The 20,918-nt window shown below is 55.6% G+C and overlaps 1 protein-coding gene across 2 annotated transcripts; it reads right to left on the minus strand.

The window, feature by feature from the left end:
* Positions 1-110: 110 nt before the first annotated feature.
* On the minus strand, positions 111-17,676 carry PDK2 (pyruvate dehydrogenase kinase 2). 2 transcript variants are annotated; one of them, XM_074979263.1, is made up of 11 exons: positions 17,526-17,676; positions 12,254-12,395; positions 9,142-9,213; positions 6,128-6,312; positions 5,686-5,775; positions 5,034-5,111; positions 4,458-4,534; positions 3,801-3,899; positions 3,187-3,294; positions 2,715-2,828; positions 111-1,537 (listed from the first exon to the last, which is right to left on the minus strand). In XM_074979263.1, the coding sequence occupies exons 1-11, from the start codon at positions 17,644-17,646 to the stop codon at positions 1,397-1,399; spliced, it is 1,227 nt and encodes a 408-aa protein (XP_074835364.1). In that variant the 5' UTR covers positions 17,647-17,676; the 3' UTR covers positions 111-1,396. The 2 variants fall into 2 exon arrangements, with proteins under 2 accessions (XP_074835364.1, XP_074835365.1); XM_074979264.1 differs by having other exon boundaries at positions 12,254-12,348; positions 17,526-17,660.
* Positions 17,677-20,918: the final 3,242 nt, after the last annotated feature.

Raw genomic sequence — 20,918 nt, forward strand, 5'->3', positions numbered from 1 at the left:
TCCAGTTTTAACACGCTCAACGCGCCGAGCAGTTTGGGTCCAGGCTGGGGGCGATTCACTGTGCTTGGACCCCTCGCTGAGCGAAGGGAACACCACCACCATCAGGCCAGTCTTGGTCAATGTCACCTTTACTGATCAGCACCAAGACCCCACCCGCCGTGTCTTGGGCAGAAATATACACATACTTGTGCAGGTCCTTTCCAGAGTACATAAAGGGTGTCATGGAAATCTGCCACACATGGGGCATGCAGGCCAGGCCAGCAGCGTGAAGACACGGGGACAGCTCCTCGGCAGACAGAGACACGGAAGCGTTGGCCAGTGGGCAGAGAACAGGGCACTTCCCAAGCCCAGGCCTCAGACAACACTGTGGATGCTACAGTCCCTCACACCCCGCCCCAGAGCGGTTCACCCACTTGCCTTGGCCCCCTTCATCCAGCCAGTGCCATGCAGCAAGGGTGGGGGCGGAGCTGGAGGTTCCTCAGTTCTGAGGGAACCAGCTGCTGCTCCCAGCTGGAAGAGGCACCCTAACGCCTCTGGTTCAAAACAGCTGACAGCAGGAGAGCAAGCGGGCTGCTGCACCCCCTCTGGGGAACCCCACTGCCATCACCCCCCAGCCCAGGGGGGAGCTGGTCTAACAGCCTCCCGAGCCCCTGCAGGGGAGGACGGAGGACAGCCCCCTCCCCTTTCCTTGGATACCACCCCCCAGTCCCAGCTCAGGAGAAAGCCACCCCGGCTGAACCTCCTGGCAACCCCGTGGGCCACATGGCCCCTGGGCCAGTCACTACCCACCTGACTCTCTCCATGTCTAGGGGCTGGGACCAGGGACCCACTGGGCTATTCTGCTGCCCAAGCTGGACCCAGAGGCCACTCCCAGGTGCTCCACCTCCGGCTTCCAACTTCCCCAGCCTCACAGGCTGACCCTGAGTCTATGGCCTCCTGGCTCGCCCTGGAACGCCCCCATCTGCCCCACACCTGCGCCCTCCTCTCTCCCCACATTTGAAACACACAGGCCCCACGGGCTGGTTTCCCCCATAACCATAAGCGCCACCTCCACAGCCTGACCACCATCTTCTCCTTCCCCATGGCAAGCGGAGGCAAAGGGTTGTGGGTAACTGCCGTCCCCAGCCCAAGAACCAGGGATGCCTGGAGCCTGCCCTGCTCCGTCAGGTGCAGATGGGGGAGCCCAGCAGACACTGGGCAGCACTGGCCGAAGGCTGCTGTACGCTACATACCACAAAAAGAAGTCGTCCCACTGTCGCCGGGTGGAGCGTTAGCTGGACTGGTCAATGGGAAGAGTGTGTCACAGCGGCTCTCCTGATGCAGTCTGTGTGACGTGGACAGAGTCTCTCAGCCCCGCCCCCTCCCCCCCGCCCGCCACCAGCTGCCCCCCGGGGGCCTAGGTCACCCGGTAGTTGGAAGTGTTCTTTGGTTCCGTACTGGGCACACACCAGTCATCTGCCTCCTGGGTGGTCTGGTAGTGGCGCCAGGCCGACTTGTTATACACGGGCAGCCGCTCCACAGACTCCGTCGACAAGGCCTGTGGGACGCAAGGCAGCGGGGTAACAGCAGGGTGGTGAAAGGAGGAGTGTTCTCTCAGCAGCGCCACAACCCCCAAAGGCCCCACCCGAGCGAAACTGACCCGGAGAGGCGCAATGCGAAGGGGGACAAGGCTATGAGAGCTGGACACACAGTCCCATTGCTACAGAGCGTGAGGACAAGCCAGGGCTCGCGAGTATCAGCAAACGCTTCCAGCGTAAGCGCCTGTGTCTGGGCCTCCATGCCGCAGCATCCACACCCCTCACAACCTGCCACTTATCCTCACAGCCCACATGTGACTCACTCTACATGCAGCAATTCACCAAGACGCAGAGGGATTCCGGGTCTGGCTCCACAGAAAGTTATCCTGGGATAAGCCCAGGTTTGAATTTAACTGACTGCAGCTGTACTGGTATGTGGTGGAGTGGGGGGAGTGCAAATGCGAGACTCAGGCTAGATATGAGAAACAAGCAGAGCAGCTCCCAGTGGCTAAGGATGACCCTGGGGCTACAACTGGCAGGTAACACCTCTGCCCTGAACAAAGAGGAGGGAGGAGCCAAGCTGGGTTTGAATGGGGGGCGGCAGTTAGAAGCTAGGGGAAGGGAGAGCTAGAAGGCAGCCAGCCTGAGGAGGGGGAAAGCTACACCACAGAGGGGCACCCCTCGGGGTCTTCTCCCCAGGATGGGTTGGAAGGACTGTCTCTGACGGCTGTACTGTCGCTTCTGTGAGAAACTGGGCATCTGTTGCCTAATAAACCTCCTGTTGTACCTGCTGAGTGAGAGTCACTCCTGCCAGCGGACAGGGTGCAGTGCAGGGGGACCCCTGAACCCCATCACATGGTATCACTCGCCATGGGGACACATGCAGTCTGGTACAAGAGCATCCATCATTCTGGTCTAGTTCGACTGGCCAGGCTGTAAAATCATCCTGTGCAGACAGGCCCTCAGGGACTTGCTCAAGGTCACACAAGGCGTTTGTGGGTAAGCAGGGACGTGAACCTAGGCCTCCCACATCCAAGGCAGGCCCCTAACCCTGGGGCCCCCTTCCCTTGCTTTCCCTTTCCTCCCCTCCTGAGCTCCGCCTCTCCACTTGGGGTCACGGACAAGGCTGGGAGGCACCTAGTCGGGGCTGTGTGAACCAGTGCATTTGAGGAGAGAGACATGGGGTGACTTGCGCACCTTCAAGTAGATGACTGCGTCTGTCCCAAAGCCCTCCATGGAGAAGAGCTGAAGGTCCCCTTGGAAGTACTTGGCATAGAGTCTGGAAATGGGTAAGCCATAGCCAAAGCCAGCCTGGCAACAGGGAGGTGGGGGTGGGGGAAGAAACAAGGGTTATGAGCACGGAACTGCCCCACCCCAGCCATCAGGGCCCTAGTGCCCCCAGTACTTCCCCCTACACCAGCCAAAATCCCAACCCTCCTCCCAGCCCAGGTGGCCTGGCAGTCAGACAAAGGCTCTCCGCCACTCCAAGAGATCCAAACAGAGCAGGGCATATGTAGGGGACTTACTGGAATCCCCAACAGATGGCCCTCGGGGAGGGGGGGGAGGGGCAGTTACCCAGAAGGACTTGGGGGGGTAGCAGGAGTGGGGCAGAATTCCCTATGTCATCCTTCCCAATGTGCTTCCTGCAGGGCCTTGATCTGATACGTACCAGGGGTGTCCCACCCGAGCCGGGCTGGGGGGTCGGCGCCGTGGAATACATGTAGCTGAAGAGCCGGTCAATCTTCCGCAGTGGAACCCCGCCCCCTCGGTCGCTCATCTGCATGATGGGACAGCGCATCAGCCGCCCCGGTGACTCCCCACGTGCCTGGAGCAGCGGTGGGGCAGCTACACCCAGTCCTTGCCCTGCACGCAGGGAGAAATCCCAGCAGCACCTGCTGCTGGCAGATATACAGGCCACGAGAGGGCCCTTTGTCCAGCCCCCATGAGCTGGGGGTGGGCAGGGAGAACAGCCTCCCAAATGAAGACCGGCTACCAATGCCACAGAGATGAGCTGCACAGGGAAAGGGAAGCTAGACACTGTTTGGGGGTGTGAGCTACACAGCACCCCACCGACTCCCCAAAGTCCTAGTCCCAGAGCGACAGCAAGTCAGACAGAACTCACCAATGTCCTCTTCTCCAACCTTCTACTACCCACAAAAAACCACACGCCTGTCTTCCTGTGGCACTGCCTGGCCTCCAAAGCTCCAGTAAGCCTGCGTCCCATAGTACAGCTGATGCAAAGGGTCCCTTTTCAGCCCTTGCACCATTCACTAGGCCACCTACCTTGATAGAAAGATCTTCTTTACCCAACGCTACCATCACCTTGATGGCTGGCAGCCTGAGGCTGGACTCATGGCTCTCCACAGTGGCTCGCATGGCATTCTACAAGGGAGCAGACAAGAAGTAGGTCATCATGGATCTGATGAAGACAGACTGTCAGCCCCACTAGCCTGGCACCCTGCCAGCCTGAACACTTGAGGACAGTAACACCACCTCCAAAAATGCAACTACTTGCAGCAGTATTTGTAGGGGTAAGAAGTCCCCTCCTGACCCTGAACCTGTAATCTGCTGATGCCTGAAGCAGAGACCAGATGGTCCTTTCTTCCCAGCTGATGGCCCCGGACTTACCATTAGTCAAATGCTTCTCTAAAAGTTACACTAAGCTAGTTCACCCAGCAGAAAACCTGGGGAACTCATTTCTGTAGGCTAACAGCACCGTGGATGAGAAAGCGCTTTCCTTTCTCCATCTCTTGATGAGAGGCAAAGCTGATGTATTCATAATATCCTTTTCATACACAAACTTCCTCACCACTAGCTGGCCCATTGCCAGAGGCAGGAGTTGAAAACCTACCATCAGTGCGAGTCAGGTGGACAGGACGCCAAGTTCTACCATGGCGCTGTCCCACTTCACCCCTCCTGGCAGAGCAAGAACCCTGGTACCTTGAAGAGCTCGAACAGCATGTGGTAGAGGTGAGACGGGACGTAGACAATGTGGATCGGCTGCTTGGGATCGTTGGCTATAAGGGAGAGAGCAGAGGGGCTGTCAGGGAAACTCTCTGTAAGCTGCTGGCCTGACTCCACCAGCCCAGGAAGGACGGACACCCAGAGCCCGCTGAGGCCTGCCCTCACTTTTGGGTTTCAGATGCCAGATGCTCAGAGCAACGCGTGAAAAGCCAGCCCCAGCGCACAGCAGGCTGCACAGGCTTTTTCCCACACCACAGCCAGCCAGAACTGCCTTGTGTCCTGCAGCTCCCTTCCTCAACCCAGCCGCTTGCCTCACTGGGCAGACACTGATCAGCCATAGGCCAGGAGGGGCCCTGCTCCCTTTAAAGGGCCAGGCACCTTCCAACAGCTCCAATAGAAAGTGCCTCAGCTGTACCCACCAAGCTCTGCATGCCATAACGTACCTTGCCATCGGGCTCAGCTGCCACCTGCGAGCCCCTGCACCCTGAAACATCCCCCCAACTCCTCTGTTTGCATCCCTCCCCAGGGGCTGCCAGACCCTGCCAGACTCACCGCCGACCTCCTGGATCTCCAGATCGGGTGAGGCCATGTAGTACTGGTCGCACAGCAGCTTGGCCATGTTGTAAGCGTCTGGAAGGAAGGGAGAGATGGGATCAGCATTGATCTGCCCACAAGAGCGGAGCTCTGCACCTGCTTCTCCTGGAGACATGCTCAGGGCTTTGCAAGGGGCACTGTGGGATTTCACGATGGACAGTACTGGGAACAGGCTGGACATCTGCTCCCATAACAATGAGAAACCAGGCCCCAACAGGCTGAACTTCCCCCTGGCTGCCAAGTACCAGTGTCCCCTGCCCAGCACAGACCTCCCTTAGGGACAGCGACCTGTTTCTGTGGCCCATCTATGCTTGGGTTCCCTGGCATACCATCAGGGCAGTCTAGAATTTGTCCTGAAAACACATGTTCACCAGCCCCTCTGCTGAGACCCACCAAACTCGTCACACAAACAGCCATCAGCCCCGGCTGGCCTGGCCTGCAGCAGAACCAGTAACCTCAGCCATATTCGTCTGCTGGTCTCCCAAGGCAACGTGGCACCCGCCAAGACCCCAGTGCAACCTCACATGGGTGGGGCCTTCAGGCTGCTTCGCTCCACCACCCTCTGTACAGGCGCTGCACTCAGCCATAATGGGGCCGAGGCCCCACTGACCTCTCACAACCTCGGACACGTCACAGTGGGGGTCGATGCTGCCGATGTGCTTGGGGTGGGCAGGGTTGGTGCTGCCATCGAAGAGCAGGGCTGCATGGAAAGGGAGGGGAAGGAGAGATGAGGAACAGACTATGTGGGAGAGGGGGCTTCAGCACAGATGGAAATATACGAGTCCCTAGGCGACAGGAGCCCCAGAAGGATCAAGACCCAGCATGACTACTTCCGCTCACAAAGGCCAGCACCGGGCTCCAAGCCCTTCTTGGAAACCTCCCCACTCAGAGGCTCCACTCCTCCATTCCCTAGAGTCCAGCCCATGGACCTTATACTGTGCTCATCACCGCAGCCTCATTCTGCAGGCCTGGCCTTCCCCCCTTCAACCCTTGCCTCTCCTCCTTCCGCTCCAGGAGAGAGGGCTGGCATGGCTGGGTTGCTCCGCACTCACTGTGCTGGTTGATCAGCATGCGGATGGAGATGCGGCTCAGGTAGAAGCGGTCCAGGAAGTACTGGATGTTCTGGTTGGACACAGGATCGTCCCCATAGGCCTCCTTGTACTCGATCACCCCTTGCGCCATGGTGGGCACCACGTCGTTGTGCCGGTTACGGATGGTGACCAGGGCATCCGTGAACCTGGTGGGAGAAAGGAGGGAGAGCAGGGAGTTAGGCCCGGGAGATGGGGGCAGCACAGAGGGCCACATCTCGGTCTGGTGGGCCAGGAGTGCTCACGACATTGGGAGCTGGGCTGTGGGAAGGGCGAGGGCTCCAGCTAGGAGTGCGGGTTTTGGGGTGGGGCTGGGCAGCCAGAGGGTGCTCCAGGCTGGGATTTACGGGTCCAGACGGCAGGAGAGAGCAGGGCTGAGGCAGGTTACAGACTCCAGGAAGTGTTTACCTCAAGCAGCAGCATATCCCCCGTTGGCTCCTACACAGAGGTGCAGGCTGCGGTTCCCAGCCAACAGGAGCTGCAGAGCTAGCCTTAGGGTGGGGGAGTGTGGAGTCCACTGGCTGCCCCTACACATAGGACCTGGGGAGGGACATGCTGAGTCACAGCACACAGAGCAGGGTGAGCCCCAACCAGAGCTCAAAGGCTGGACTGAAAGGTCTGGTAGCCTGGACACAGCCTGACGGCCAGAGTTTGCTCACCCCATCCCAGAGCGAGGTGAGGGTATAGCTAGCCTCTCACAGCCTGGAATCAGACAGTTACAATAAGGAAGCAGGGGACTCCTGGCCTCCCAGTTCATCCCTGGGAGGTGAAAGAATCCAGTGCAGGTTCTCCTATGGCTGAAAGAGCTCCTTCCCCAGTTCTAACCCTAGTGCAGCCTTTCAACAGCATACAGCTGCCTGGGAAATCCTGAAGCAGACTCCAGTGCACAGCTGACATGGAGCTCCAGCAAGCATGTAACATCCAGGGTGGGCAAAGTGACGTCGCTGAGATTCAGCTATGGACTGCCGGAGTCTGGATCTCGAAAGGGGTAGCAGGATGTCAGTGACAGTCTAGCCCAGCCCTGCCCTGCCCAAGTGGCAGTCCCTGCCAGGATCAGGGGGTGGAGAGTGTGGGGTGGGGGGAAGTGTGACTGTCCTGTTCAGTGTGGTCATACACAAGGAATCCTTGGTCAGGTAGCGGCCTACTACTAGGTGCATCTAATAAAAATCACGAATAGGGATAAAGGAAAGGCAACAATGTTCAATGGAGCATTTCTGTTCTGTAGTGGGAAGGAGGATGAATTCCTCCCTCTTAATGATGTAGGTGGAATAGACAGTTACCATCTGGAACAAGGGAGGATGTGAGAGAGCAGCTGTTAAAAAGAAACGTTTTCAAACCAAACCAAAGGGCCCATATAACTTACATCGAGGGCCTGAAAGGAACCAGCTGAGTCACCAAGGTTAATTTTAGCCAGTCTTGGAGAAGCAGAGAAATTCCAAACAGGAGGCGCTGATATGTCAAAGGGGGTAAGTAGGCAGCATGGGGAGCTAGAGCTTGGTCAGGCAGAGGCAGATTCCAGACAGCGTAGTGATTAATTTGAGTCTCTGGCCAAGAATTAGAGGCTCACAATTCCATGAAAGCCACTCAGCTGTGACTTCACAGAAAGCAGGTCTTATCAGACAAACCTGTTATCTTTTTCCACAAGATTACAGCTCTGGTCGATAAAGCTAACTGAGCACAGCATACTTCAATTTCTCCAAGGCACTCACTTAGTATCTGATGACTAAAGCCCAGAGTGGATACAGAACTTGTATCTGCAAAAATGAGCCACGAATATCTGTAGATATAAAGTGGATATCCACAAGTTTGCAGAGTTCTAGATATAAAATTTGTATCCACATCCATACCTGCAAAAATGAGCTGCGGATAGCCACATTCACATCTGCAGATGCAGATATCTGTAGATTTGCAGGGCTCTACTGAAGACATTTTAATTTAAAAACAATTGTAATTTTAGAGTTACCAAGGCACTCATCAGATAAATTGCAAACTTCCTCAGGGACAAAGCTCAACAGGCTTGTTCAGGTGGAGTTCTCAATGAGCGGACTTGTTTCTAACAAGGCCCCCCAGGGACTAGTTCTTGATCTGATGTTATTCAATATTTTTTATCCGCTATCAGGATGATAATATACAATTTTTGCAGGTAAGATCTGCAGAGGATGCAAAAACATGGGGAGTAACAAATCAGAGGAAGACACGTTAATGTTGCAGAGCTATGTGAATCACCTGGTTGAACAGTCACAATCCAACAAAATACATTTTAACTTAACCAGATGGAAGTCATCCCATCTGGGATTACAGGAAGCAGATCACTCCTAATGGATGAGAGATAGGTAGCAGTAACTCAGAGGAGGAGTTAGTGGTCATCCTGGATAGCTGCCTCTTCCTGGGCTTTCAGCGTCACACCATCACTAAGGGGCCTAACATGATGCTGGGATGAATTCGAAGAGGATTATCAAGCAGACGCAGACAAGGTTGGTAAGAGCGCTCCTAGAATATTGTGTCCATTTCTGGTTTCCCCACTTCAAGGAGGGCACGGAAGCACAGGAGAGAATTCAAAGGAGGGCCACACAAGGTGCTCTACCTCCTCAGATTGTCCAAGAGTCTGTCCAGAGGTGACAAACCCTGGAAAGAGGCACAGACAAGCTGGAAAGATTTGGCACAGGTGGGGGTGGGCTGTTGATTTTGCTGACATTGGCACAAGAGCTAATGACTGGAAGTTGGAGTAAGACACATTTAGCCTTGAAATGAGCAGCAGTTGCGCCAGCTGTGTGGGTGGCTCCGTGAGCTGCTCCTGTGTTGGACTCACAAATCACTTGGAGTCCCCAAAAGGAGATCAGACGATCGGAAAGATACGCTTCTGTCCAGGTTCTGGGGGAAAAGCCTTTGGCTTGTGGATGCAGGAGGCCAGATGAGAGGATTGCATTGATCCTTCCTGGCTTGGATCTATAAACCCCGTTGGCCTGTGCCCGACTTACTGTCCCAGGGTGCCCTGGTCCTCAGGGTCTTTGTCCAGGAACTCCATGATGTCAAGCAAGCTCTGCACGTACCTGCAGGGGAGGAAAATATATGTTATATTCCACAGCCAGAAGCTGGGAGCCAATCTAGTCACAGCAGACCCTACCTCTGGCCCTCAACTGGCAGGCTGCCCAGCTGTTCCCTTGACTGGTTTTAGGAGAGAGTGCACAAGACAGAAAACACCCCACCCCCCTCACTCCCTTGTTCTCGTGGAGGGGCGGGGGGAAGACCCAAAGGGACTAGGCAGAGCACTCTGCAGATAGGAACAGCTTCAGCCACTGTTGATGTGCAGCCAGCTCTGGAGTGCAGGGAAGCAGCAACAGCACGCACCTACCTACCCACCCACCAACCACAGCTTAGGGCAGGAAGCAGATAGCACTTGGATCTTCACCAGCCAAAATCTCCACTTGGCACCTCCAGCAATGCAACCCTCCCTTGTGCAAGGCAGAAAGGGCTGGCTTAGTGCTGAATTACAGGGCAAGCTAGCTCCAACACAGCCACCAATACAGCTTCCAGCAGCAGCAGCTCTTCCCACAAAGGTCTCTCAGCCAAACACCAACCTGGCCCAGCCCCGCTTAGCTTCCCCTAGCAGTTCAACTGTTTTGACCAACGGAATCAAATGCAATCCTCACCCACTGCTGCATATCCCAAGGGGCCGTCTCTGGGACCCCGGCCCTGTTCTCCTACCCACCGCCCACTACTCCCTGCAGCACTGTCACCCCGGCCTACCTGGGTACCTTGCATGACAAGAAGCACAGCTGGTGAATGAAGAGCCCAGAGAGCAGCAGCCAGGGGACAGAGAGTTCCTGGGGCTACTTCCTGCCAGAGGCTTTGGGACATGCAGCATCACCTTGGCTGCAGCCCCAGCTTATTCAGCGTGTCTGACGGCCAAGCCCCCAAGTAAACAGGCAGTCAGTAGGTAGCAGCCTGGCCTCTCCCTTCGAAGACACAGCTCCTTCCTGAGGGTCCCCTGACAGATGCAAACTCCCAAGTGGGCTGGCTGCAGGCTTTGGGACCAAAAGGATTCCCAGGACTCTTGCAGGATGGGGGACTTTGCAGCTGTTTCCCTGTAACCTAAATCCCCACACCTGGAATACTGTGACCAGTTTTGGGCCTCCCCATATAAAAAGGGATGTGGATGTGCTGGAGCAGGTTCAGCGGAGGGCAACAAAAATGATTAAGGGGCCAGAGCACATGACCTATGAGGAGAGGCCAAGGGATTTGGGCTTGTTTAGTTTACAGAAGAGAAGACTGAGGAGTGATTTAATAGCAGCCTTCAACTTCCTGAAGGGGAGCTCTAAAGAGGAGGGTGAGAAACTGTTCTCAGTGGTGACAGACGGCAGAACAAGGAGCAATGGTCTGAAGTTACAAGAGGAGAGAAGTACGTTGGATATTAGGAAAAACTACTTCACCAGGAGGGTGGTGAAGCACTCGAATGTGTTACCGAGAGAGGTGGTGGAATCTCCATCCCTGGAGGTTTTTAAGTCCCAGCTTGACAAAGTCCTGGCTGGGATGACTTAGTGGGGGTTGGTCCCACGTGAAGCAGGGGGCTGGACTAGATGACCTCCTGAGGTCCCTTCCAGCCCTAGGATTCTATGATTCTAGGGGTGCAACCTGGAGACCACACAGACCCCTCTGAGGCTGCTGAAACAGACACGGGCCAGGGAAGGAAGGACTAGAGGGAAGGGCTGAAGACACCCCACCCCACAGGTGACAACCCTGTGTGGCAGCTTAGCAAGCCCCGCTCCAGGCCATCACACCTCTGGGGTGCTTAGACCCTACAGATTACAAATAAAGGGGTCAAGGAGCAGCACAGGGCTAAGAGCCTTCCCCACCTCTGCAGCAGGCAGCCCCTAGTGCCAGCCCTGCGGGCTCACAACACAGCAATGCACCTTCTAGGGGGTGAATTCTGCAGCCACAGGTGGGGCCAGGTTACAAGTAACTCAAGCACCAGCCACCGGAGTGGGTTCAACTGGTCTGTGCTCCCTGAGCAGCCAGGCCCAGGGAGGAGGAAATCGCTGTCTAACTGCACAAACAAGCTGTCACGTGGTCTCCAAGCCTGGAAAGTAGGACAAAGTTCAGGCGGCTGCAGTCTGGCAGTCAGAGGCCTGGTATGGGGGGGCATGTGGGAGTCCTTAAAGGGACATCTCCTGTTTCTTCACCCTCCTGGGGCCCGATGGACACCCAGACTTAGAAGGACCCAGGGAGAACAGAGCAGCGGGTGCGTTGCAATGACAACAAAATGGGCCAAATAAGTACACTGGGGAAGAAAAAAAATCCAAGCATAAGGCTGCAGGGTTAAGCACAGTCACTGCCCTCAAACCTGGGCTCTACTGGGGTGCAAAAGTAGACCAGTGGCTCCAGCAGATTCCTAGGAAGCCAAGGGCTCCCTGCTCTTCAGATAAAGCCAACTGTGTTCTGCCCAGGACAGGCTGACAAATACCAGCTGTTCCAATCCCGCTCAGACGCACCACTGTTCTGGCCCCATTTAATGAGATGACCCATGTCTAGTCTAGGAGAACGTGTTTGTCAGCTAGCTGGCCTGGACAGGAGTTAAGCCCTGTCTACACTAGAGGCCCCAATGCAGTAACCAAGTACTTTCCTGGGCCTGGGCTACACTAAAAATTCAGTTGTGTTAACTACATTGCTCTGGGCTCCAAAAGAGCCAAACCCCTGGGCTACGTGCGTAAGGCAGCCTAACACCCAGTGTAGACAGCGCTAGGGCGACAGCATTCTTCCATCAACATAGCTGCTGCCTGGAAGGCCCCCATGGAATTCCTACACAGATGGCAGGCCCCTCCAGTGGGCACAGGCAGCCCTTACCCTGAGGTGTGACAGCAGCATTTCAGGTATAACAAGCCCTTCGTCTAGATGGGTACAAGCAGTCTCAGATCTCCCATAGTTTTCACTGCGATCTGTCTCTCCCCACACGCCACATGTAAACCCAGACCAGATGAGCAAGGGGCTTGCTGAGTGCAGTGGGATATGGGGACATGCAGGCTGACAAGACCACCCCCCCACAGGCTGGCAGAGCTACCCACCCCGCCCGATGGGCAGTGCCATCCTACACACCAGCTCTGCACCAGCTGCACCGAAGGCGTGCTGATCACCCGGTCCGGCAGCAAGTTGATCTCCTTCATGATGTTGGCCAGCCGGACAGGCAGCTCCTGACGGAGGAAGGCGAAAGAGGTTTTCTCACAGGCATTGGTGGACCCTAGAGGCAGGAGCCACGCTGTTAGAATGAGCAGAATCTCAGTAGAGCCCCAAGCCTGACGATGGAGGAGGTGCCCTCCCATCAGGAGACTTGCCCTGCTCCTGGTTTCAGCTCAGGCTGGCACGTGAGAGCACCAGTCAGATTCCCAGGGACCAGGTGTTGACTGCGTTGCTCAACCTAGAGTGTTTACCTGGTTCCTTTGGCCCTCGCTGGCTTTTTCCCCTCCCCCCATTGCCCCTTGCATCAGAGGATCTCAGACAGGTCCACAATCACTCCACCTCAGAGCCCCAAGGGGCACAGCTTCAGCCAGTCGGACCACTAGGCCAGGTTGCCTTGAAACAGGCTGAAATCGATCCAGGTCTTGGGCACAGAGGGTGCAGAAAGCTGCCCCATCACTCACTCCTGCCCCCACTCACATGCCAGCCCTTCCTGTCTGCTACTTGCACTCTGTTCCTGACACCAGAGTCATCTTCCCCACCTGCTAAGCTCCAGCAGGGCACGGATGGGTGACCCACAAGGAGGGTCCCATGCTGTTAAAGGGCTTCCCCTGCACCCTCTCCCTTGGCTCACCCCACAGACAGACAGCAGAAGAGCAGCAGTCCAAAGTGCAAGCACTGTGAGGTATATTGGAGTCTGCTTCCAAGCAAGCAGACTCCAATGCCCTTGACATCAGCTGACCTTGTCTTTATACACCAATGTGCCTGTTCCCAGGTCTGATGCTGCAGAGCCTTACCTGTGTCCCTATTCCCACCCTCCCTTAGCAAACCCAGCTCCCATTTCTCTCTCCTACTTCCTTTTTGACCTCAGCGTATATAGTAAAACTTGGGTTCTGATCAGTTATCCCCCAATTAATCATGCGACTGAAATTTTACTAACCAGTCCCAACATACTGTAACATTCCTGGATCAATTCTATCCTTCTGCCTTAAATTGCATTACACCTGGCAGAAATATACAGCAGAGACCGGATGCATTAACAATAGGAAAGTGGGGACCATGGAGACAAAACAAAGGAAGGAGGGTTTCCCCAACCTCCACTACTGAAAAGTGAGCTCTTGGCATGCAGAAAGCTCTCAGACTCAGGTCTGTTTAAACATTCTGGCAGCTTCCCTCTATCTGAAGGTGCTAGACTGGATCCCATCTTAACAGCTTACTACTGATTACCTTCTCTCAGCAAGACTGGTTGGGAATGTGAGGGTGTGGCCCCGTGGTTCCCTGGGTATGACTGACTGCCCCTGCTGCTCAGCTAAAGAAAGAGGCCTCAGACTGTCACAGCAGGAGAAGACCCACACACAGGAAGACTTTTGATTTTGATCCATAATTAACTAAGTGATAAGACTACATTTAAATGCTTAAAGTACAGGCCTATATAGGCAGGCCTGGGTATCAAGAGTCTGACACATGCTGACCCCAGGCTGCAAGGCTGGCTGTGAGCAACAAAACTGCCCAATTTGCCTGGCCCAGTGGGGGAGATAGGGAGAATACCCAACAAATTGAGGGCAATGAGAAAAGGGCATGTGGGCTCTTGCCACCGATTCACAGAGTGACCTCTAGCATGTCACCTGACTTCTCTGTGCCTCAGATCCCTCCATCTGCACACACTGTTCCAAACACAAGACCTCCAGAGTCCTGCACTACTGTTTTTCCATCCCAGTGCCCCCAAGCAGATAACCTGCATGTCAGCTACCTTCCCTGGGTGCTGTTTCTCAGGCTCCCTTTCCGGAATTGAACCTTAACACCCCATTGCCCGTGTTAGGCAAAGGAGGTACCAGGGCAGACGTTCAACTGTGTTGCTGCCACCACAGGGGCACATGTCCATTCATACAGTGCAGATCACAGTAACAGAGAGCGCAAGTCTGGGGTCATCACAGAAATAGTGCTGGGTGCACATGGCCCCAGAAACCAGAACCTGGCACAAGTGGTATGCACAATGTTCAGCACACAGTCCAAAAGCATCACAGCACGCTTCTGAGCTCTGACACGTCCTGTGCTTGGTTAAGCACAGCACAGTAGGACTGTGGGCAGCCCTGCCACAGGGTGACAGGTAGCTGCTAGGAGGAACTCCAAGCACTGGTCAGCAGAAAGGAAACAGACAGTTTGGAAGCAGCTCCATGTTCTGCAAGGAGTCCAGCTAACAAAACCACCCCCGAGTCAAAAACTCCACAGGAACATGGGCCCCAGTGCTCAAGGAGGGTCTGGAGGAGGAAAGCAATCAGGTGTGATTATCAGACTACTGCAGGGCCATAAAGTAGCTGTGAGGAGAAGAGAGGAGGCAGGAGGCTGGTAAACAAGGACATGGCTCTGTAGAGGGCAGTAGCCTGCTCATGTGTGAGTGTTTAACTCTCATGCACACAAATGAACAGCTGTAACCTGAGTGACTGCACGTTCCTGCAGCGCTGGCAGTTTCTAGCTAAACGCCAGCACAGATTGTTCCGCAGGCTATTGACATTGACATCCACGGCCGGGAGACCAGCCGACCAGGCATGTGGCTAGCAGAGAGAAAAGTGCACACCGGGGCGCACACGCAAACAGCACACATGTCAGCTTGTTGTCATGCAGCACAAACCAATCAGGCATGGCAGCGGCTTTATGCTGCCATTTCTTCTGGAAAGAGAAGTAATGTGAAATGGACACAGAGGACACTTAGCTACAGGGTGCTGGGAGCTGCCTCCAGCCAGGAGTTCCGATTGGTTCTAGGATGAGACAGAGGGCACTGGACACAGTATGAGCATGTGTCCAAGCCCCACCTTTCAGCACCCGAACAGCTGGCAGACAATGGGGTGCTGTGGCGCATTGGCAATCAACTCTTTCCCTGTCTCCTTCAAACCAAGGGTCTCCAGGGACATCAGTGAAACCATCCTCACAGCCTCCCCGGAATGTGGCTCAGCCTCGCTACCCTGGGTGACTGAGAGGGAAACTGAGGCCTGGAGCTGGGAAGGGAGTCAGAGCAGGACAGGGAACAGAACCCAGGAGCCCCCTGTTCCGGCTAACACACTGGAAAGCAGCCGGGAGGGATTGCGGCAGCAGTCTGGAAGCATGAGGAGTTCTTCCCCACACCTCCCGGGGGTGGAGGGGAGCACAGGAGGGGCTGCTGCTTCCTCTTCTTTTCAAAGAGGATTTCCCAAAGGAGAGTGTTTGGCTCTACCAGTGTCAGACACCCCAGAGGGGGAAGGAGGCAGAATACACGGTGCAGGGAGATGGACTCACTGCTCTGTTCTGACAACCGCTCATCCCCCCTCCAGCTGTCACCTTCAGGAGCAAGGAACCAACCTTACAATAACTCAAGGACAAGCGCAGGATCCCCTCCACCCCCTCATAAAATGCACCACCCTACTCACTGGTCCCCCCTTCCTCCCCCACTCCCCTGCCAGCAGGATCAGACAGGGCCTTCCTTGCTTCCAGATCCTTCTGGCCCTTGGCTGGCCCCTTCAACCTGGTAATGACTCCCACCCATGACATCACCAGAACCACTGATCTCTGGCACTGAAAGCCCCAGCAGTGACCCTCTGAGCATAAGGGTCAAATCACCACATGTGAAGCCCACCCCACCAGAGCCCCCAAGAATTCAGAATCCTCGCTGAACCATTACAACAGGCCTTGTCTCATCCCAACTCCATTGCTGCCCCATAGACAGACTGCTTCTAAGCCCAACCCCCCAGCCCTTCTCCCCTACCCCCAATGACCTCCCTTCTGTCCCCATGGGCAGGGAGTAGGGGGTTATCCAGGGACTATTGCACAGATAGAACAGGGAATGCCAGCCCCACTGCTATGCTCTACCCCAGGGGGTTATTAGTGAATATGGACGGCAGGAAGCCCTGATCTCACCAGCTCCATGCTCCTGGGGGTGGGTGGGGGACAACAATTACCAGCACCCAGAATATACTGCCAACAGAGTAGGGAGAAAGCAGTCCTGCTTCCAGCCTGTCCCATGGATCCCCTTCCTTGTCCCCAGCCCCACCCAGGAGTCTTTCACCAGGCATTTATTCCAGTCTAGGAACTGCTCCTTGGGAGCAAGGGAACGGGAAGAGCCTCTCCCCCTCCTGCCCCACAGCCCCCCAGTGCATGTTGCCAGGTGCAGATACTCAGAAAATGGGGCTTAGGGGTGACCTACCACAATCCAGTGCTGGTTCATGGGGGCAGAGGAACAGCCTGCCCCTCACTAGCCTCAGGGGTACTTACGAGGGTGCATGTCTGTGCACTCAGGGGTCTGCACCTCAGATAGGGCAGTGCCATGAACCCCCATGGGCAGCAGAGGAGGACTAACCAGATGGGGACAGAGGGGTGACATACCCCAGGGAGTGTTTACATAGAGAAGAGAGCAGCTATAGCCAGAGAGTATTTAGCCAGGCTGGGGTGGGGGGATATTTCCTCAAACACAAGGGCTGTATGTATCAGGCAGCATTTACCTCTGCTGACAAGGAGAGAGGGTATTTATTTGCCCAGGGGGCTGTGGCGAGGTCAGGGCTTTGCCAGGGAGTGGGGCCCCAGACAGGGCAACACCCAGGGTATTCACCTGTGCAGTGGCCAGACCAAAGCTATTTATCTGGGTGAAGAGCTTAAGGGGGAGGAGGTGCCCCGGGGAGTGGGGACACCCGACGTGAGTGCAGTGTCTGGGGTGTTTACCCATCTCGGAGGAGGGGGCAGGCTCTGGGGGTATTTACCCAGCTCCAGGTAGCAGGGCAGGGCCCGGGGATATTCACCTGGCTCTGGGGCAGGGGGGCCCGGGGGGGGGGAACGGGGTAAGGCCGGGGGGTATTCACCCAGCTCCAGGGCGGAGGGCCCGGGGGCATTCACCCGGCTGCGGGGGGGGGGGGTGGGACAAGGCCGGGGGGTATTCACCCGGCTGCGGGGGGCGGGACGGGGGCATTCACCCGGCTGCGGGGGGGGGAACGGGGCAAGGCCGGGGGGTATTCACCCGGCTGCGGGGGGGGGGATGGGACAAGGCCGGGGGGTATTCACCCGGCTGCGGGGGGCGGGACGGGGGCATTCACCCGGCTGCGGGGGGGGGGGGGGGGAACGGGGCAAGGCCCGGGGGGTATTCACCCGGCTGCGGGGGGGGAACGGGGCAAGGCCCGGGGGGTATTCACCCGGCTGCGGGGGGGGGAACGGGGCAAGGCCGGGGGGCACGCACCAAAGTCCAGGAACTGCTTCATGGAGAGCGGCGAGGGCGAGAACTTGCTGAAGTGCTCCACGTAGGACGGGGCCCCGGCGGCCCGCGCCGCCTTCTCCAGCAGGGCCCGCAGCAGCCGCATCGCGCTGGGGCCGCCCGCCACTGACAGCGGCCTGGCCGGGCCCACCCCGCCCCCGCCGGCCGCAACCAATCGCCGCTCGAAAACACACCCGCCGGCCAATGGGGAGCGCTCAGACCCCGTGACCTGGGACACGCCCACTAGGCCCTGGCCGACGGGGGTCCTGGTGTCCGCCCTAGGCCCCGCCTCCCATTCCCTTAACCCCTTCCTTCCCGGGACCCCTCAAGTCCACCTCGGCCCTTTTAACCCCTTCCTGCCCAGGGGCTACCGCTCACCCTGGTCCCCTTTAGCCCCTTCCTTCCCGGGAACCCCGCCCATGTCCACCTTGGCCCTCTTAACCCCTTCCTGACCAGGGCCCTGCTGCCAACTGCATATAACCCCCTTCGCTGTTCAAAAATAGCAAGTCCGTTTCTTTATTTACGCAGGCCATGTCTACACTTAGAAAAAACTTCGAAATGACCCTCCTAATGGCCAAATCGAAGAATACTAATGAGGCACTGAAATGAATATTCAGCACCTCATTAGCATGCCGCCAGCCGTGGCACTTCGAAAGTGCTACATTTCGCTCACCCACGGCTTGTCCACACAGGAGTCCTTTTCAAAAGGACCTTGCCAACACTGAAATCCCCTTATTCCTATCAGCTGTGGATGAGCTGCAGGCTAGCGAAACATGGCAAGCTGGCAGCATACTAACAAGGCGCTGAATATTCATGTCAGTGCTCATTACTATTCTTAGATTTGGCCATTAGCAGGGCCATTTCGAAGTTTTTTTCTAAGTGTAGACATAGTCATAGAGAATAAATAAATGGACATAAATCAGACATCAGGAACAGTAACATACAAAAACCTGTAGGACAACACTTCCATCTCCCTGGACACTCAGTAACAGATTTAAAAGTACAAGTGGTACAAGAAAAAAAACTTCAAAAATAAACTCCAAAGAGAAACTTCAGAGCTGCAATTCATTTGCAAATTTGACACCATCAACCAAGGATAGAACATCTGACGAAGCGGGTCTTCGCCAACGAAAGGTTATGCTCCAAAATATCTTTTAGTCTATAAAGTGCCACAGGATTTCTTGCTGTTTTTGAAGATACGGACTCCCTTGGCTACCCCCTGATACTTCCCTGCTCAGTGCCCTGCCCCCCCCAGCCCCATGGAAGCACCAATGTCCTTGTGCAAGGCACCAATAGGCCCTAGACCACCATGTCCCAGTCTGGCTTTATGCGTTTAAGAACGATGAAGTCAGCCAGGCTCAGATGGGTGTTACTGTGACAGAGGTGCCTGCACTCAATGACACCCCCCCACCCCCGGCATCCATCTTCCACCTGGGCAGGTTTACATCCTCGAAAGTAGCCACCTCACTCCCCCGGAAATCAATTAGAATTGGGCCTCTAGACATTTTTGAGGCTCCAGACCTCACTCATCAGAGCCCAGAGACCAAGCCTTGGAGCATTCCCCCCTGCCCACTCCACACATCAGAAGCAGGAACCCTGCCAAACAATCAGCGGGCCCACCAGGCAATGGGGGGTGCTAAAAGCAACACTTGGGGAGACAAGGCCCTTGCAGAGAAGCTAAGTGCATTCTTTGCATCCCTCTTCACTGCAGAGGACGCGAGGGAGATTCCTGCTCCTCAGCTATTCTTTGCATGTGGTAAAACTGAAGAGCTGTCCCAGACTGAGGTGTCAGGAGAGGAGACTTTAGACTAAATTGGTAAAAATAAACAGTAGTAAGTGACCAGGGCCAGATGATCTTCACCCAGGATTGCTGTCAGAATAAAATCATGAATGGCATGGATAAAAAATGAACAAAGAAACATACTGATAACTTCACGTACCGCCAAGAACCAGGGGTCACGCCACCGAAGCAAGAGGCAGCAGGTTCAACCCACACAAAAGGAAGCATTTCTTCATGCAGTTCCATCCAGCTCTGGAACTTCTTGCCAGCTGAGGTTGTGAAAGCCAAAAATGATAAAGAACTAGCTAAGTTCCTGGGGGTAGTAGGCCCATCAACAGCTGTTAGCCAACGTGGGCAGGGATGCAACCACTGTTCCCTGTAAGCTGAGAACTTGGGTGGCTACCCAGAAAAGATTCAGGTGCCACCCAAGATTAGCAGAGGGCCCAGAGCCAAACAGCTGGTAGCCCGTGTTTCTCTTGCTGGTGCCCATCTCCACATGCCTTGGTGCACATAACAAAATTTATCCACCCACAGATGGAAAAAAAAATAGCAGGACCCTGGATGCAACATCCAGTGCTGGGTGTCATTGTCAGAAGCTGGGAGTGGGCGATCACTCCATGGTTGCCTGTTCCGTTCATTCCCTCTGAAGCACGTGGAACCAGCCACTGCCAAAAGACAGGTGGCTGGGCTGGTCCACTGGTCTGACCCCTCCAGCTGTCCCTATGTTGTATTTGCCAGCTGGTCTAGCTCACCCCATCATCACTGCGCTGCCTGCAGCGGTAACTGCACGGGGGTGGGGCTGCTATTCTAACTGCCGCAGCGACCTCTGGTGGCCACAGACAACAGGACCGCTCTGACACAGGCCCTCCAGAAAACGAGCTCGTCATCGTTAATGGTTGGGGGGGGAGCACCTACCGGCCCCATCATAGACCAGGATCCCTTTGTGCTAGGCGCTGTGCACACACAGCATGGCCACAGGACTCTGGCTTACTAGTCAGATTCCCCCCTATGCAACGCAGCCTGTGCTTTGCATGGTTGGTCCCCACTCCAGTCCCTGTGACAAAACAATGCTTTTTTCTAGATGCTGCAGGTTGCAAAGGGGCGAGCGTCAGTTCCCAGGGAGCCAAGGGCCATTTCCAGGGAAGCACGGGAAATGGCTTCTACAACTCAGCTATCGCAGGACACTTCCTCACTGAGCTTGCTGGCTGCTGACAGATGCTGGCATTCGCTGTGTCCCAGACTAGCCAACAACCCCTCCATCCTGGCCTACAACCCCCAGTTTCAAAAGTGGACAAAAGCAGATAGTGTTACTCTGGTGGAAGTGAAAAAATAATCTGATCTGGTGGCCTGAGACCCCGAAGCTGCCGCTCCAGTTATAGCCCAGGAGGAGCTTGGTAATGGTAGGCAGTCTGGCCCAATGGCAAGCACCAGGAGCGCTGCGTTCTAGTTTGCTTCCGTGCAGCTCACCTTCCCATTCTGTAAAATGGAAATGATGAAACTGCCTGCCTGTGTAAAGTGCAGTGAAACCTACTGATAAAAGGTGTGACCCGGGGTTAGCACCCAGTGCATGTGTCTGTGTTTAAGTTGGGTTGGGGGGG

This window comes from Carettochelys insculpta, chromosome 28, assembly GCF_033958435.1.
Source record: "Carettochelys insculpta isolate YL-2023 chromosome 28, ASM3395843v1, whole genome shotgun sequence".
NCBI lineage: Eukaryota > Metazoa > Chordata > Testudines > Carettochelyidae > Carettochelys > Carettochelys insculpta.

What these genes read in the sequence shown, in the direction of transcription:
- PDK2 (XM_074979263.1), bottom strand. Translation starts at nt 17,646, where the DNA reads ATGCGGCTGCTGCGGGCCCTGCTGGAGAAGGCGGCGCGGGCCGCCGGG. An exon ending in GTGCAGCTGGTGCAGAGCTG is followed by an intron (nt 9,214 to 12,253) that starts GTGTGTAGGATG and finishes CCTCCCCTGCAG; the next exon opens with GTACGTGCAGAGCTTGCTTG. An exon ending in GCTCGGGTGGGACACCCCTG is followed by an intron (nt 2,829 to 3,186) that starts GTACGTATCAGA and finishes CCCTGTTGCCAG; the next exon opens with GCTGGCTTTGGCTATGGCTT.